This window comes from Pristiophorus japonicus, chromosome 5 (genome assembly GCF_044704955.1).
Source record: "Pristiophorus japonicus isolate sPriJap1 chromosome 5, sPriJap1.hap1, whole genome shotgun sequence".
Classification (NCBI taxonomy): domain Eukaryota; kingdom Metazoa; phylum Chordata; class Chondrichthyes; family Pristiophoridae; genus Pristiophorus; species Pristiophorus japonicus.
The window spans coordinates 282,852,792-282,867,571 of record NC_091981.1 but is presented as its reverse complement, the minus strand read 5'-3'; the positions used below and the strand labels follow the sequence as shown (position 1 = coordinate 282,867,571).

Sequence of the window (14,780 nt, the reverse complement as noted above, 5' to 3'; positions counted from 1 at the left end):
AGAGATCTCCACACCCCTCCATTTCTAGCCTTTTGTGCATCTCCAATTTACATTGACCCACCATTGGCAGCCGTGCCTTCAGCTGTGTGGGCCCCAAGCTCTGGAATTACTTCCCCAAACCTCTCTGCCTCTGCACCTCCTTTAAGACGCTCTACAAAACCTGCATCTTTGACCAAGCTTTCCGTCACCTGTCCCTAAAGCTCCTTATGTGTCTTGGTGTCAAATATTTACTGATTATGCTCCTGTGAAGCACCTTGGGACATTTTGCTAAATTAAACGCACTATATGAATGTAAGTTGTTGCTGATCTTGTGGAAAATAAACAGTATGATTATTACATTTCTTTTTCTGTGCTCAAACTGAGACCATTATTCTATTCTGGATTTCGTGACTCTGCTGTTCGAATCTGAAGAAAATTCCCTATTACACTGCACCAGTTCCAACTTTCAATTTCCTACATTATCTGTCCTTGAACCTGTGGTAATGTTGTGCTGGGGACTAATATCTGCAGTGAGTCCGAGTGAGATCGGGACAGCCAGAGGTGAAAGCTGAGTATTATAACCAAAGAGTCACCTTCTCATCTACAGCAGAGTTCCGTCACTGCGCTTCACAAGCGAACACATCCAGTAAACACTTCGTGTTAGCTGTGTATTGACATTTTGTCTTTGAGAGCTTATTTTTTTGAAATTAGTTACTATCTGATATTAAAGCTGTGCAACTTCATACGAAGAATGTTACAATTCTGGACATTTGTCAAAAAAAATTATTAAAATGAGTGCGTTTTGCCATTTTGCCCTCCCCCCCACCCCCTGCCCACTGTAAATGTAACCATCTAACTTGCTTTCTTTGGGTTGCCACCTGTTGACAACACCAAAAGTAAATAGGGGCCATGAGTAGGGATGTATCTATAGCTCCAGTCCTCATATATGATTCTGATTTAAAAAATTCACTTAACAGCTTAATAGTCTCAATAATTAATGATCCCACATCACAACATGAAAGAAAGAAAAGACTTGCATTTATATAGTGCCTTTCACAACCACTGGACATCCCAAAGTGCTTTTCATCCAATGAAGTACTTTTTCTTTAAAGTGTAGTCACTGTTGTAATGTAGGAAACGCGACAGCCAATTTGCGCACAGCAAGCTCCCACCATCAGCAATGTGATACTGACCAGATAATCTGATTTAGTTATGTTGATTGAGGGATAAATATTAGCCGGGACACCGGGGATAACTCCCCTGCTCTTCTTTGAAATAGTGCCATGGGATCTTTTGCATCCACCTGAGAGAGCAGACGGGGCCTCGGTCTCATCCATATGGCGGCACCTCTGACAGTGCAGCACTCTCTCAGCACTGTACTGGAGTGCCAGCCTAGATTTATGCGCTCAAATCTCTGGAGTGGGACTTGAACCCAAAATTTTCTGACTCAGAGGCGAGGGTGCTACCAAATATGTTGTTGAGGCCAGTTCGTTAGATATATTCAAAAGGGAGTTAGATGAGGCCCTTACGGCCAAAGGGATCAAGGGGTATGGAGAGAAATCAGGAATGGGGTACTGAAGTTGCATGATCAGCCATGATCATATTGAATGGTAGTGCAGGCTCGAAGGGCCGAATGGCCTACTCCTGCACCTATTTTCTATGTTTGTAACTGTTCCCAAAACATCTTGCTGTTCTGACTGAGCAGTTATCTACCAATGACCCAGCATTTCCAATCTCCTGGCCGATACAATTCTAACCGGACAAACCTGTGAATAAGAAATAAGTGAGACTAGGCCATGAGCCAGATGTAGTGACTACTATGGCACAGGAGCGGTTATTGGGCTTAATCAACTGGGACAGATTATTTTTGTTGTTGCAAAAACTGGACAAGGTTAAAGTTGTTGGGATAAGCCTCAGCTAGAGTTTTTCCGCTGGCTGGAGGGTCGGTAACCAGAGCATACAGATTTAAGATAATTGTCAAAAGAACCGGGGGGGGGGGGGGTAGATGAGGAATTATTTTTATGGAGTGAGTTGTTATGATTGGAATGCACTGCTTGAAGCAGATTCAATAGTAATTTTCAAAAAGGAATTGGATAAATACTTGAAAAGGTAACAGGGCTAATGAGAAAGAACAGGGACGTGGGAGTAATTGGACAGCTCTTTCAAAGAGCTGGCACAGACACAATAGGCCGAATGAACTCCTTCTGTGCTGTATAATTCTAGGACTCAGTTGCCCGACCTACAAAGGCCAGATTTCCAGGACTCTGAAGTCGTATGTTGGGCATCCCTGATTTAAAAGACTTAAAACGTGCCAATCATTCAGCATGTTTACAACGCAAAGTGCCTTAATTTATTGTGTTCATAACCTTGTGATCTGTCACTTTTTAAATGTTGGTAAAACTATGCAACCTTTAAAAAAACTGCATTACAACAATGACTACACTTCAAAAGTACTTCATTGGCTGTAAAACGTTGGAGTGTCCTGAGGATGTGAAAGACACTATATTAATGTGAGTCTTTCTTTCTTTTTATAATGTCTAACAGCTGCAATTCCATTTTTATACCCATTTTTATAACAGTAAGCGCAGCATGGAGGGGTCAGAAAAGGAAACTATAGTGTCTGCTTCAAGGGGCATGGTTGGGATTCAGAAATCGCTATAGTCAGAGCTACTAGGGGGCGTGAAGCAGTGTCGACTACTCTGGTGTCACAGCGCTTCAGAGCACTGTATCACCTCAGGCTTTCTGATTTTAGAAAGTTAGATCATTTATGCAGGGTCCAGATGGATACATAGGCATAAGAACATAAGAAATAGGAGCAGGAGTAGGCCATTTGGCCCTTCGAGCCTGCTCCGCCATTTAGTAAGATCATGGCTGATCTGATCTTGGGCTCAGCTCCATTTCCCTGCCCGCTCCCCATAACCATTCACTCCCTTATCGTTCAAAAATCTGTTTATCTCCACCTTAAATATATTCAATGACCCAGCCTCCACAGCTCTCTGGGGCAAAGAATTTCACAGATTTACAACCCTCAGAGAAGAAATTCCTCCTCATCTCAGTTCTAAATGGGTGACCCCTTATTCCGAGACTATGTCTCCTAGTTCTAGATTCCCCTATGAGTGTAAACATCCCCTCTGTATCTACCTTATCAAGCCCCCTCAGTATCTTGTATGTTTCAGTAAGATCACCTCTCATTCTTCTAAACTCCAATGCATAGAGGCCCAACCTGCTCAATCTTTCTTCATAAGTCAACCCCTTCATCTCCAGAACCTAGTGAACCTTCTCTGAACAGCTTCCAATGCAAATATATCCTTCCTTAAATACGGAGACCAAAACTGTACGCAGTATTCTAGATGTGGCCTCACCAATACCCTGTACAGTTGTAGCAGGACTTCTCTGCTTTTATACTCCATCCCCCTTACAATAAGGGTCAACAATTTATTTGCCTTCCTGATTATTTAAGACTCTAACAATGTACTTACAAGCTTTGTTCTTATTGGCAGGCTTTTTGGCGTCATGGGTCTTTCCCACATCCAGTTTGGCTTTTCCAAGTTGTTGCTCCAACGTCACGGACCACCGGCGCTGCTCGAGAAGCTTCTGCTCAGCCTCCAAAATCTTGTCATTGCTATCTGCTAACCTAAAGAGTAGTCAGTGATGTTGGCATCAGCTCTTTTAAAGCGAGACAGATTCCTCAAATGAAACACAAGACTGAAATCATTACCATTCACTTGCTGAATTCCAATGTTTAAAAACTCTCTGAAAACATCAAACGACCTTCTTCCACTGTAGTACAAAGCCAATTCATGCCTTAATCTTACCTCTTCTGCAGGATGGTAACTAGCTCCGTTAGTTTGTCCCGTTCTACTTCTGCGGCTTGGTAAAAGGCCTTGTACTCTGTGCACTGTAACTGCAGAGCTTTCGCGTCAATGCTATTCTCGCTGTGGAGAACAACAAACACGTAAAGATCCCCACAGCCTCATTCCTTTGAGCTTTATATGCTGCTTAGTGACATTTTGTGTTCAAGGTGTTCATTTTTTGTTTTTGCCACCCAGTATGAGCATAAAGCATAGTTGGATCTGATGCAGGCCGTAGCTCCCTCTATACAGTCCGAACAATGCACCTAAACTTCAACCTTGGAAAAGCATCTCTAATGCACCAGTCTGAATAGACCACTCCCTTGCTGTTAGCCATGCATCATTCCCAATCCAGTCGTAGCCAGAGAATCACCTACAATGGCTTCTCTTTCCGCTCCCACACAGTTACCTGTGGATTCCCACAAAGATCTATCCTTGGCCCGCTTCTATTTACATCCTAATCTACATGCTGCCCCTCGGCGACATCATCCAAAAACACAACGTCAAGCTCCACAAGTATGCTGACGACACCCAGCTCTACCTCACCACCATCTCTCTCGACCTCTCCACAGTCTCTGATTTGTCACACTGCTTGTCCAACACTCTATACTGTATGAGCAGAAATTTCCTCCAATTAAATATTGGAAAGATTGAAGCTACTGTCTTGGTCCCTGCCACATACTCCATCCCTCTCCCTGGTAACTATCTGAGGCTGAACCAGACCGTTCGCAACCTTGGTGTTGTACTTAACCCCAGATAAGCTACCGGCCATATATCCTCCCCATCAGCAAGACTGCCTACTTCCAACTCTGTAACATCGCCTCAGCTCATCTGCTGCTGTATCCGTGCTTTTGTTACTTCTAGACTTGACTATTCCAATGCTCTCCTGGCTGGCCTCCCACCTTCCACACTCAATAAACTTGAGCTCATCCAAAACTCTGCTGCCTGTATCCTAACTCACACCAAGTCCCGTTTACCCATCACCCCTATGCTCGCTGACTTACATTGGCTCCCGGTCTGGCAATGTCTCAATTTTAAAATTCTCATCCTTGTTTTCAAATCCCTCCATGGCCTCTCTATCTCTGTAACTGCTTTGAACCCTTTAATCCTCTGCACTCTTCAATGCTGGCCTTTTGCACATCCCCGATTTTAACCACTCCACCATTGGCAGCCATACATTCAGCTGCCTAGGCCTTGGACCTAGACCTGGACCTCTCTGCCTCTCTCCACCTTTAAGGTGCTCCTTAAAACCTACCTCTTGGTCATCTGTCCTAATATCCCCTTATGAGGCTGGTTGTCAAATTTTGTTTTATAACACTTGTGTGAAGCACGTTGGGACATTTTACTACGTTAAAGGCGCTATATAAATGCAAATTGTTGTCATTACCAGCCATCCTCATGGCCATTCAGTAAGATTGCTGACTTAGTCCAATTTGTACTGGATTACAGACAGCTTAGCACTCAGCTTCAAGTCCCCAGTAGGCACTAGATTGAGACAGACCACGCTGACAGATATGTTGTCTGGGATCCTTCTAGTTAGCAGACAGACTTAGTCTATTAATCTGAGCTAGACGAGCCCAGGTCAGAGGATAATGTTCGAACTCAATGCATCAGTCAGTCCCCCATCAATCGAATTGGGCTTTCGTCTCCCAGTCGGAGGCACTGTAGCCGAGTGGTTACGGTACTCAGTTGTAAAAACATTCGGTACAAAAGGGCCACCACATTCCAGGGTAACTCATGGCAGCCTTGCCAGGGTCACCCACATCCCAAGAACAAAAAAAAAAGCCATATTGCAGCCCTGAACTCCAAGAAAGGTGGGGCTGTAAGCTGCTTGTAATTGCTGATTTTGACATAAAATCGTGCAGCACAGAGGGAAGCCATTCGGCCCATCATGGTTGTGCCAGTTCTTTAAAAGAGCTATCCAATTAGTCCCACTCCCCTGCACGTTCTCCATAGCCCTGCAAATGTTTCCTTTTCAAGTATATATCCAATTCCCTTTTGAAAGTTACTATTGAATCTGCTTCCACTGTCCTTTCAGGCAGTGCGTTCCAGATTATAACAATTTATTGCATCTATGATGATTGTCAGTTAAAATTTAAAAGCCATGAAAAAGGGTCTTTACGTCCCATTTCTATGACACATTCCCCAGAGATCTGGCAGCACACATTGCACACTATGGAGGTTACTGGTGATGGCTCCGTACAGTCCAGCAGATGGTTTGGTCACCCGAGAACCAGTGTTACCATCACTACAGAACCACCACAACAAAGGGAAGAAAGGAGCTAGACTTGAATTTATATAGCACCTTTCACAACTTCAGCACTTTACAACCAATTGAGTACTTGTGGTGTAATGTGGGAAATGCGACAACCAATTTGCATAAGAACATAAGAATTAGGAACAGGAGTAGGCCATCTAGCCCCTCGAGCCTGCTCCGCCATTCAACAAGATCATGGCTGATCTGGCCGTGGACTCAGCTCCACTTACCCGCCTGCTCTCCATAACCCTTAATTCCCTTACTGGTTAAAAATCTATCTATCTGTGACTTGAATACATTCAATGAGCTAGCCTCAACTGCTTCCTTGGGCAGAGAATTCCACAGATTCACAACCCTCTGCGAGAAGAAATTCCTTCTCAACTCGGTTTTAAATTGGCTCCCCCCTTATTTTGAGGCTGTGCCCCCTAGTTCTAGTCTCCCCGACCAGTGGAAACAACCTCTCTGCCTCTATCTTGTCTATCCCTTTCATTATTTTAAATGTTTCTATAAGATCACCCCTCATCCTTCTGAACTCCAACGAGTAAAGACCCAGTCTACTCAATCTATCATCATAAGGTCACCCCCTCATCTCCGGAATCAGCCTAGTGAATCGTCTCTGTATCCCCTCCAAAGCTAGTATATCCTTCCTTAAGTAAGGTGACCAAAACTGCACGCAGTACTCCAGGTGCGGCCTCACCAATACCCTATACAGTTGCAGCAGGACCTCCCTGCTTTTATACTCCATCCCTCTCGCAATGAAGGCCAACATTCCATTTGCCTTTCTGATTACCTGCTGCACCTGCAAACTAACTTTTTGGGATTCATGCACAAGGACCCCCAGGTCCCTCTGCACCGCAGCATGTTGTAATTTACCCCATTCAAATAATATTCCCTTTTACTGTTTTTTTTCCCAAGGTGGATGACTTCACACTTTCCGACATTTATTCCATCTGCCAAACCTTAGCCCATTCGCTTAACCTATCTAAATCTCTTTGCAGCCTCTCTGTGTCCTCTACACAACCCGCTTTCCCACTAATCTTTGTGTCATCTGCAAATTTTGTTGCACTACACTCTGTCCCCTCTTCCAGGTCATCTATGTATGTTGTAAACAGTTGTGGTCCCAGCACCGATCCCTGTGGCACACCACTAACCACCGATTTCCAACCCGAAAAGGACCCATTTATCCCGACTCTCTGCTTTCTGTTAGCCAGCCAATTCTCTATCCATGCTAATACATTTCCTCTGACTCCGCATACCTTTATCTTCTGCAGTAACTTTTGTGTGGCACCTTATCGAATGCCTTTTGGAAATCTAAATACACCACATCCATTGGTACACCTCTATCCACCATGCTCGTTATATCCTCAAAGAATTCCAGTAAATTAGTTAAACATTATTTCCCCTTCATGAATCCATGTTGTGTCTGCTTGATTGCACTATTCCTATCCAGATGTCCCGCTATTTCTTCCTTAATGATAGTTTCAAGCATTTTCCCCATTACAGATGTTAAACTAACTGGCCTATAGTTACCTGCCTTTTGTCTGCCCCCTTTTTTTAAACAGAGGCATTACATTAGCTGCTTTCCAATCCGCTGGAACCTCCCAGAGTCCAGAGAATTTTGGTAGATTATAACGAATGCATCTGCTATAACTTCCGCCATCTCTTTTAATACCCTGGGATGCATTTCATCCAGACCAGGGGACTTGTCTACCTTGCGTCCCATTAGCCTGTCCAGCACTACCCCTCTAGTGATAGTGATTGTCTTAAGGTCCTCCCTTCCCACATTCCTGTGACCAGCAATTTTTGGCATGGTTTTTGTGTCTTCCACTGTGAAGACCGAAGCAAAATAATTGTTTAAGGTCTCAGTCATTTCCACATTTCCCATTATTAAATCCTCCTTCTCATCTTCTTAGGGACCAACATTTACTTTAGTCACTCTTGTCCATTTTATATATCTGTAAAAGCTTTTACTATCTGTTTTTATGTTTTGCGCAAGTTTACTTTCGCAATCTATCTTTCCTTTCTTTATTGCTTTCTTAGTCATTCTTTGCTGTCGTTTAAAATTTTCCCAATCTTCTATTTTCCCACTAACCTTGGCCACCTTATACGCACTGCAAAAACCCACAGACGGAAATGTGAACATGACTAGATAATCTGTGTTTTTCAGTGATGTTGGTTGAGGGATAAATATTGGCAAGCACACCTGGGCAAACACCCCAGCTCTTCTTCGAAATAGTGCCGTGGAATATTTTATATTCACCTAAGAGGGCAGATGGGGCTTCGGTTTAACGTCTCATCCGAAAGACGGCGACTCTGACTGTGCAATCAAGTGTTACTTGACCCCACAACTTTCTGACTCAGAGGTGGGAGTACTACCACAGAGCCACAGCTGAACACTTGGAGTGATACCTTCCAGTATAGGGAACCATCAGCTTTAAGCTTGTAATGTCCCCACTGACAGTGACACAGTTTGGCAGGCGCACAATGGGAAACAGGAAAAGAAGGAGGGCTAATGTCAATTGGGTGACCTAACTCTAAGTGCTAGCTGCTTAGTGTAATGGTCCTGGAGAGGCATGGTGTGAAGCGGGGGTCAGAATAAGAAAGAATTTCTAAGATTGCCATAAATACATTATTATTGGCACTCTATTAGTTGTGGCTGAGTTGGTAGCACTCCCGTCCCTGACTCAGAAGATTGTGGGTTCAAGTCCCACTCCAGAGAGTTGAGCACATAATCCAGGTTGACACTGAGGTGCAGTACTGAGGGAGTTCTGCACTCTCGGAGGTGCTGTCTTTTGGATGAGACTTTGGGCTGGATTTTCGGCTTTGCTGATTTCGGGGCGGTAATGGTGGCGGGGCAGTCCTGATAGCGCCCGGGAACAGTTTGCGCCTCAGTCTGCAAAATGGGGCAGCTGGGCCCCGAGTGTGGGACGGAGCACTAGGGGAGGCATTGCACACCTCTCTTAGGGCATTAGGCCGGCTGAGCTTGGAAAAATCCCGAGCTAAACAGCGGCTTCGAAGCACTCGAACAGAGGCCTGGGGAGGAAAAAAAAACCTGAAAAAACCCAACCAACAACATATCTATAAATAACTCACGGCCTCACGACATAAATCGCAAAAAAATAAAAATAAAAAACAGTCACACTTACCTGAGGTCGGCATTACTTACCTCACTGTAGCCGTTACAGCTCGGACCGCCCGCTTTCAAAGGCAGTTTCAGCATGGCGCTTTACGGAGCGCTACGGATTGGGCTAGAACCAAAAATAGAGCCGGCATCGCAACCAGGAGCGTTGCACACTGGCTCGCCTCTTCCGTTAATGCTCCATGCTCCGCCGAAACCGGCCCCGAAATCCCCAGCGGGGCGCTGGAAGCTGGCTGCCCGCCCGGAAGAGCTTACCGCCGCCATTACCGCCCCTCCGGGGTGAAAACAGAAGTGGCAACAAGCGGAAAATGTAGCCCATAAAATTAAGTCCCCCATCTGTCCTCAGGTGACCGTAAAAGATCCCATGGTGCCATTCGAAGACGAACAGGGAAGTTCTCCGGGCTACCAATTACCCTCAGTCACTATTATCATAACAGATTAACTCATCAATTATTTCATTGCTGTTTGTGGTACCTGCTTGTGAGAAAATTGGCTGCCATTCATACCTACATTACAACACTGACTATTAAAAAAAATACTTCAGTGGCTGTGAAGCGCTTTGGGTCGTCCTGAGGACTTGACAGGTGCTATATAAATGCAAGTTCGTTCTTCCTTGTGGAATGGAAAGTCGGGTTGGAGTAACACTTGTGCACAGTTATGAGCAAGAAAATTCAGACCTGTATTCAAAGCACAAAGCACTCATTTACACAAAAATGAACAAACCTGGCACATCTTCTTACAGCATTCGCTGACGGAGGTCGCGTGGCAGCTGATTCAATCAGAGTGTGGCCCATTGCGGATACTGAGCTATTGGAGATCAAGAAAATAAAAGCACAACCTCTGGGTAAAGTGTGATTATCTCAGTCTGTTATGTATGCTGAAAAGCTCCAACGCCTACTGAGTTTTCAATGTTATCAATATTATCCTTTCCTCCTGTAATGTATGCACCAATGAGCAGGCTCACAAGTTGGTAGAGCTGTTGAGTTGGGAGTGGCTTAGCCAGTCACGTGATGGTCACAAGACTCAATAAAACCCCAGTCAGTTGGGTTCACAAAAACATAGAAAATAGGTGCAGGAGTAGGTCATTCGGCCCTTCGAGCCTGCACCACCATTCAATAAGATCATGGCTGATCATCACCTCAGTACCTCTTTCCTGCCTTCTCTCCATACCCCTCGATCCCTTTAGCTGTCAAAGCCATATCTAACTCCCTCTTGAATATATATAATGAACTGGCATCAACAACTTTCTGCGGTAGAGATTTCCAGAGGTTAACAACTCTCCGAGTGAAGAAGTTGCTCCTCATCTCGGTCCTAAATGGCTTACCCCTTATCCTTAGGCTGTGACCCCTGGTTCTGGACTTCCCCAACATCGGGAACATTCTTCCTGCATCTAACCTGTCCAGTCCCGTCAGAATTTGATATGTTTCTATGAGATCCCCTCTCATTCTTCTAGACTCCAGTGAATACAGGTCCAGTCGATCCAGTCTTTCTTCATATGTCAGTCCCGCCATCCCGGGATCCACGATGAGACAGGTGGTTGTGAGCCTGGTGAATGAACTGGTAATGTGTAGTGTGATTGCTAAACCTGTGCTAATAAACCAACTAGTTCTTAATTGAGATCTGACGAAGGGTCATGTCCTGAAACGTTAACTCGGTTTCTCTCCACAGATGCTTCCTGACCCCTGAGATTTCCAGCATTTTCTGTTTTTATTTTAGTTCTTAATAGCAATGTTTTGCTATGAATTCTTAAGCAAAGAATCCATGAAGCAAATGCATTACACGTCCCATGTTAATTCCCTTTAAAAAAATTTTTTATATGGCCATGATGCCTCGCTTTTTCAGACGAGAGGCGCAGAAGCACAAATTTCACCCACCTGCCAACGGTGCTGTTATGTATGTAAACATTACCAATGTGTAAGACTTTCCACCAGGGGGCGCACCTGTGGAGACCCATGGGTCACCTACACATCCTGGGCAAGCAGGTATAAAAGGCAGACTACCATGCTGCTTCCTCACTCTGGAGTTACAATAAAGAGACCAACAGTTTGAGCTTAAGATGTACAGCATTGTGGAGTTATTCTAAACATAACAGGTGCTGCTTCCACACTGGCCAACATTTGCCCTTGGCCACTTCGGATTGGCCTCCGTACTGATTTATTTTCTCCTCCTCGATTGTGGCACTCTTCTGCCGTAAGGCACATGCGCTAGCCACCCAGGGAAAAGCATCTGTTGAATCTGAATATCAGTCAAGGCTACTATTTCATCCTGGGCCTTCTGAATGAGACACCAATTATCTACTGCCAGCATTTAAGGGCAATCCCAGCAGGAAACCACCCAGGCTGAAGATAGGGCTCCTGTATTCCCGATTGTCTGAGCTGGGCTCCTAGCTGGGAGCACTGAATTGACTCTTTAGCATTTGATGACTGCTGTAGTGTTAGCTGCACAAAAAAAAAACAGGTTTACAACTTCTATGTTTATTTTTAAACTTGAGGTATAGCTGGAGTCTGGTTTGCTGGGCTGCGCCATCGAGTGGTGGGACTCATGTCCCATTTCACACTCCATCAAGTTCCCAGTCTCAGGGAGACCAGGTAAACATAGAAACATAGTAAATAGGTGCAGGAGTAGGCCATTCGGCCCTTTGAGTCTGCACCACCATTCAATAAGATCATGGCTGATCATTCACCTCAGTACCCCTTTCCTGCTTTCTCTCCATACTCCTTGATCCCTTTAGCCATAAGGGCCATATCTAACTCCCTCTTGAATATATCCAATGAACTGGCATCAACAACTCTCTGCGGCAGGGAATTCCACAGGTTAACAACTCTGCGTGAAGAAGTTTCTCCTCATCTCACTCCTAAATGGCCTATCCCTTAGCCTAAGACTGTGTCCCCTGGTTCTGGACTTCCCCAACATCGGGAACATTCTTCCCGCATCTAACCTGTCCCGTCCCGTCAGAATCCTATACTTTTCTATGAGATCCCCTCTCATCCTTCTAAACTCCAGTGTATAAAGGCCCAGTTGATCCAGTCTCTCCTCATATGTCAGTCCAGCCATCCCTGGAATCAGTCTGGTGAACCTTCGCTGCACTCCCTCAATAGCAAGAACGTCCTTCCTCAGATTAGGAGACCAAAACTGAACACAATATTCCAGGTGAGGCCTCACCAAGGCCCTGTACAATTGCAGTAAGACCTCCCTGCTCCTATACTCAAATTCCCTAGCTATGAAGGCCAACATGCCATTTGCCTTCTTCACCGCCTGCTGTACCTGCGTGCTAACTTTCAATGACTGATGAACCATGACACCCAGGTCTCATTGCACCTCCCCTTTTCCTAATTTGCCGCCATTCAGATAATATTCTGCCTTCGTGTTTTTGCCACCAAAGTGGATAACCTCACATTTATCCACATTATACTTCATCTGCCATGCATTTGCCCACTCACCTAACCTGTCCAAATCACCCTACAGCCTCTTAGCATCCTCCTCGAAGCTGACACTGCCACCTAGTTTAGTGTCATCTGCAAACTTGGAGATATTACATTCAATTCCTTCATCTAAATAATTAATGTATATTGTAAATAGCTGGGGTCCCCGCACTGATCCCTGCGGCACTCCACTAGTCACTGCCTCCCATTCCGAAATGGACCCATTTATCCTGACTCTCTGTGCTTTGATTTTGCACACCAATCTCTTATGTGGGACCTTGTCAAAGGCCTTTTGAAAGTCCAAATACACCACATCCCTTGTCGACTCTACTAGTTACATCCTCAAAAAATTCCAGAAGATTTGTCAAGCAAGATTTCCCATTCATAAATCCATGCTGACTTGGACCAATCCTGTCACTGCTCTGCAAATGCGCTGCTATTTCATCCTTAATAATTGATTCCAACATTTTCCCCACTACTGATGTCAGATTAACTCATCCTAAGGAGGAAAAAGCTGGTGAGAGAGTCAGCCACTCCTGTATACTGCTCGGCATTGTCAAGCCTGCTTTATTTCCATGCAGAAAACACTGTCATAGTCCTTAAATTGCAAAAGTGAAAAGGTCTCATAACCAACAAGCTCAGATGAAACAAATGTGTCCCAAAATGGAGCAACAAATTAAAAGTGAGATGAGGAGGAGAGATGGCATGTTTAAATCTTTCAGGAAAGAGGAGAAGGGCTCACTGGGATACATTCAAAAAATGGCAGAAACACGGTTAAATAAGTGATCAGAGGGGCCTGGAAAAGCACAGTAGCTGAAATTAAGCACAAATGTAACATCATTCTTTCAGCACCACAGCAGCGAGCGGGCAGTCAGAGAAGATGCGAAAACCATAAAAGATGCAAAATAGGCTTGAATCCAAGGATGAGCACAAAATGGTGCATATTTGGAATTACTACTTCCTCCGTGGTTTCATAATGTAGCGCCTCTGTTTAAAAAAGGGGGCAGACAAAAGGCAGGTAACTATAGGCCTGTTAGTTGAACATCTGTAGTGGGGAAAATGCTTGAAGCTATCATTAAGGAAGAAATAGCGGGACATCTAGATAGGAATAGTGCAATCAAGCAGACGCAACATGGATTCATGAAGGGGAAATCATGTTTAACTAATTTACTGGAATTCTTTGAGGATATAATGAGCATGGTGGATAGAGGTGTACCGATGGATGTGGTGTTTTTAGATTTCCAAAAGGCATTTGCTAAGGTGCCACACAAAAGGTTACTGCAGAAGATAAAGGTACGCAGAGTCAGAGGAAATGTATTAGCATGGATAGAGAATTGGCTCCAAATAAACCTCCAGGAAAAGATGGTATTTATCCTAGAGTGCTAAGAGAGACTAGGGAGGAGATTTGTGAAGCACTGGCGTTCATTATGAGGAAGTCATTGGACACTGCGGAGGCCTCAGATGATTGCAAACAGACTATGTGAAGCCAATATTCAAAAGAAAAATGAACACAAGAAAATAGACAAATGCAACTACAGACCCATTAGTCTGACTTCCATTCCATGTAAAATAATAAAACTGGTCATCAGGAACAAACTTGAGCATCATCTATACAATACCAACCTAGCTAACAGTAGTCAGCATGGATTCAGAAGAGGAGGTTCCTGCCTGACCAACCTCACCGACTTTTGCAAGGCAGTGACAACCCAAGTGGATTGCGGTAAGCCCAATGAAATGGTGCACCTCAACTTTCAAAAGGTACTTTTAACAAAGTACCACATGAAAGGCTACATGTTCAACTCAAGGTTGTGCGAATTCAGAGTAAACCCCAGGTTTGGGTAAGAAACTGGCTGAAGGGTAGGAAACAAAGACTACTCACGTGAAGAGGTATGTCAGAGTGAAATGTGTACAATTGTCTAAAGTTGTATCCCTTCATTTCACCTGCTAGGCTGGAACCTATCCACCCAACTCATAATATAGCCATAGAACACAAGAACATAAGAAATAGGAGCAGGAGTAGGCCATTCGGCCCCTCGAGCCTGTTCTGCCATTCAATAAGATCAAGGCTGATCTTCTACCTCAACCTCACTTTCCTGCACTATCCCAATATTCCTCGATTCCCTTAATATCCA

At 44.5% G+C, this 14,780-nt stretch overlaps 1 protein-coding gene across 3 annotated transcripts in view; it reads right to left on the bottom strand.

The window, feature by feature from the left end:
• Positions 1–14,780, bottom strand: part of ccdc13 (coiled-coil domain containing 13) — an 83,171-nt gene that overhangs the window by 14,077 nt on the left and 54,314 nt on the right. For 2 of the 3 annotated variants that reach the window (XM_070881726.1, XM_070881728.1), the window contains exons 11-13: positions 9,950–10,033; positions 3,795–3,914; positions 3,459–3,613 (exon numbers count right to left, since the gene is read on the bottom strand). In XM_070881726.1, coding sequence (XP_070737827.1) covers positions 3,459–3,613; positions 3,795–3,914; positions 9,950–10,033 — 359 coding nt within the window. The remainder of the gene's footprint in view (positions 1–3,458; positions 3,614–3,794; positions 3,915–9,949; positions 10,034–14,780) is intronic. The other variant, XM_070881727.1, reaches the window with a different exon arrangement.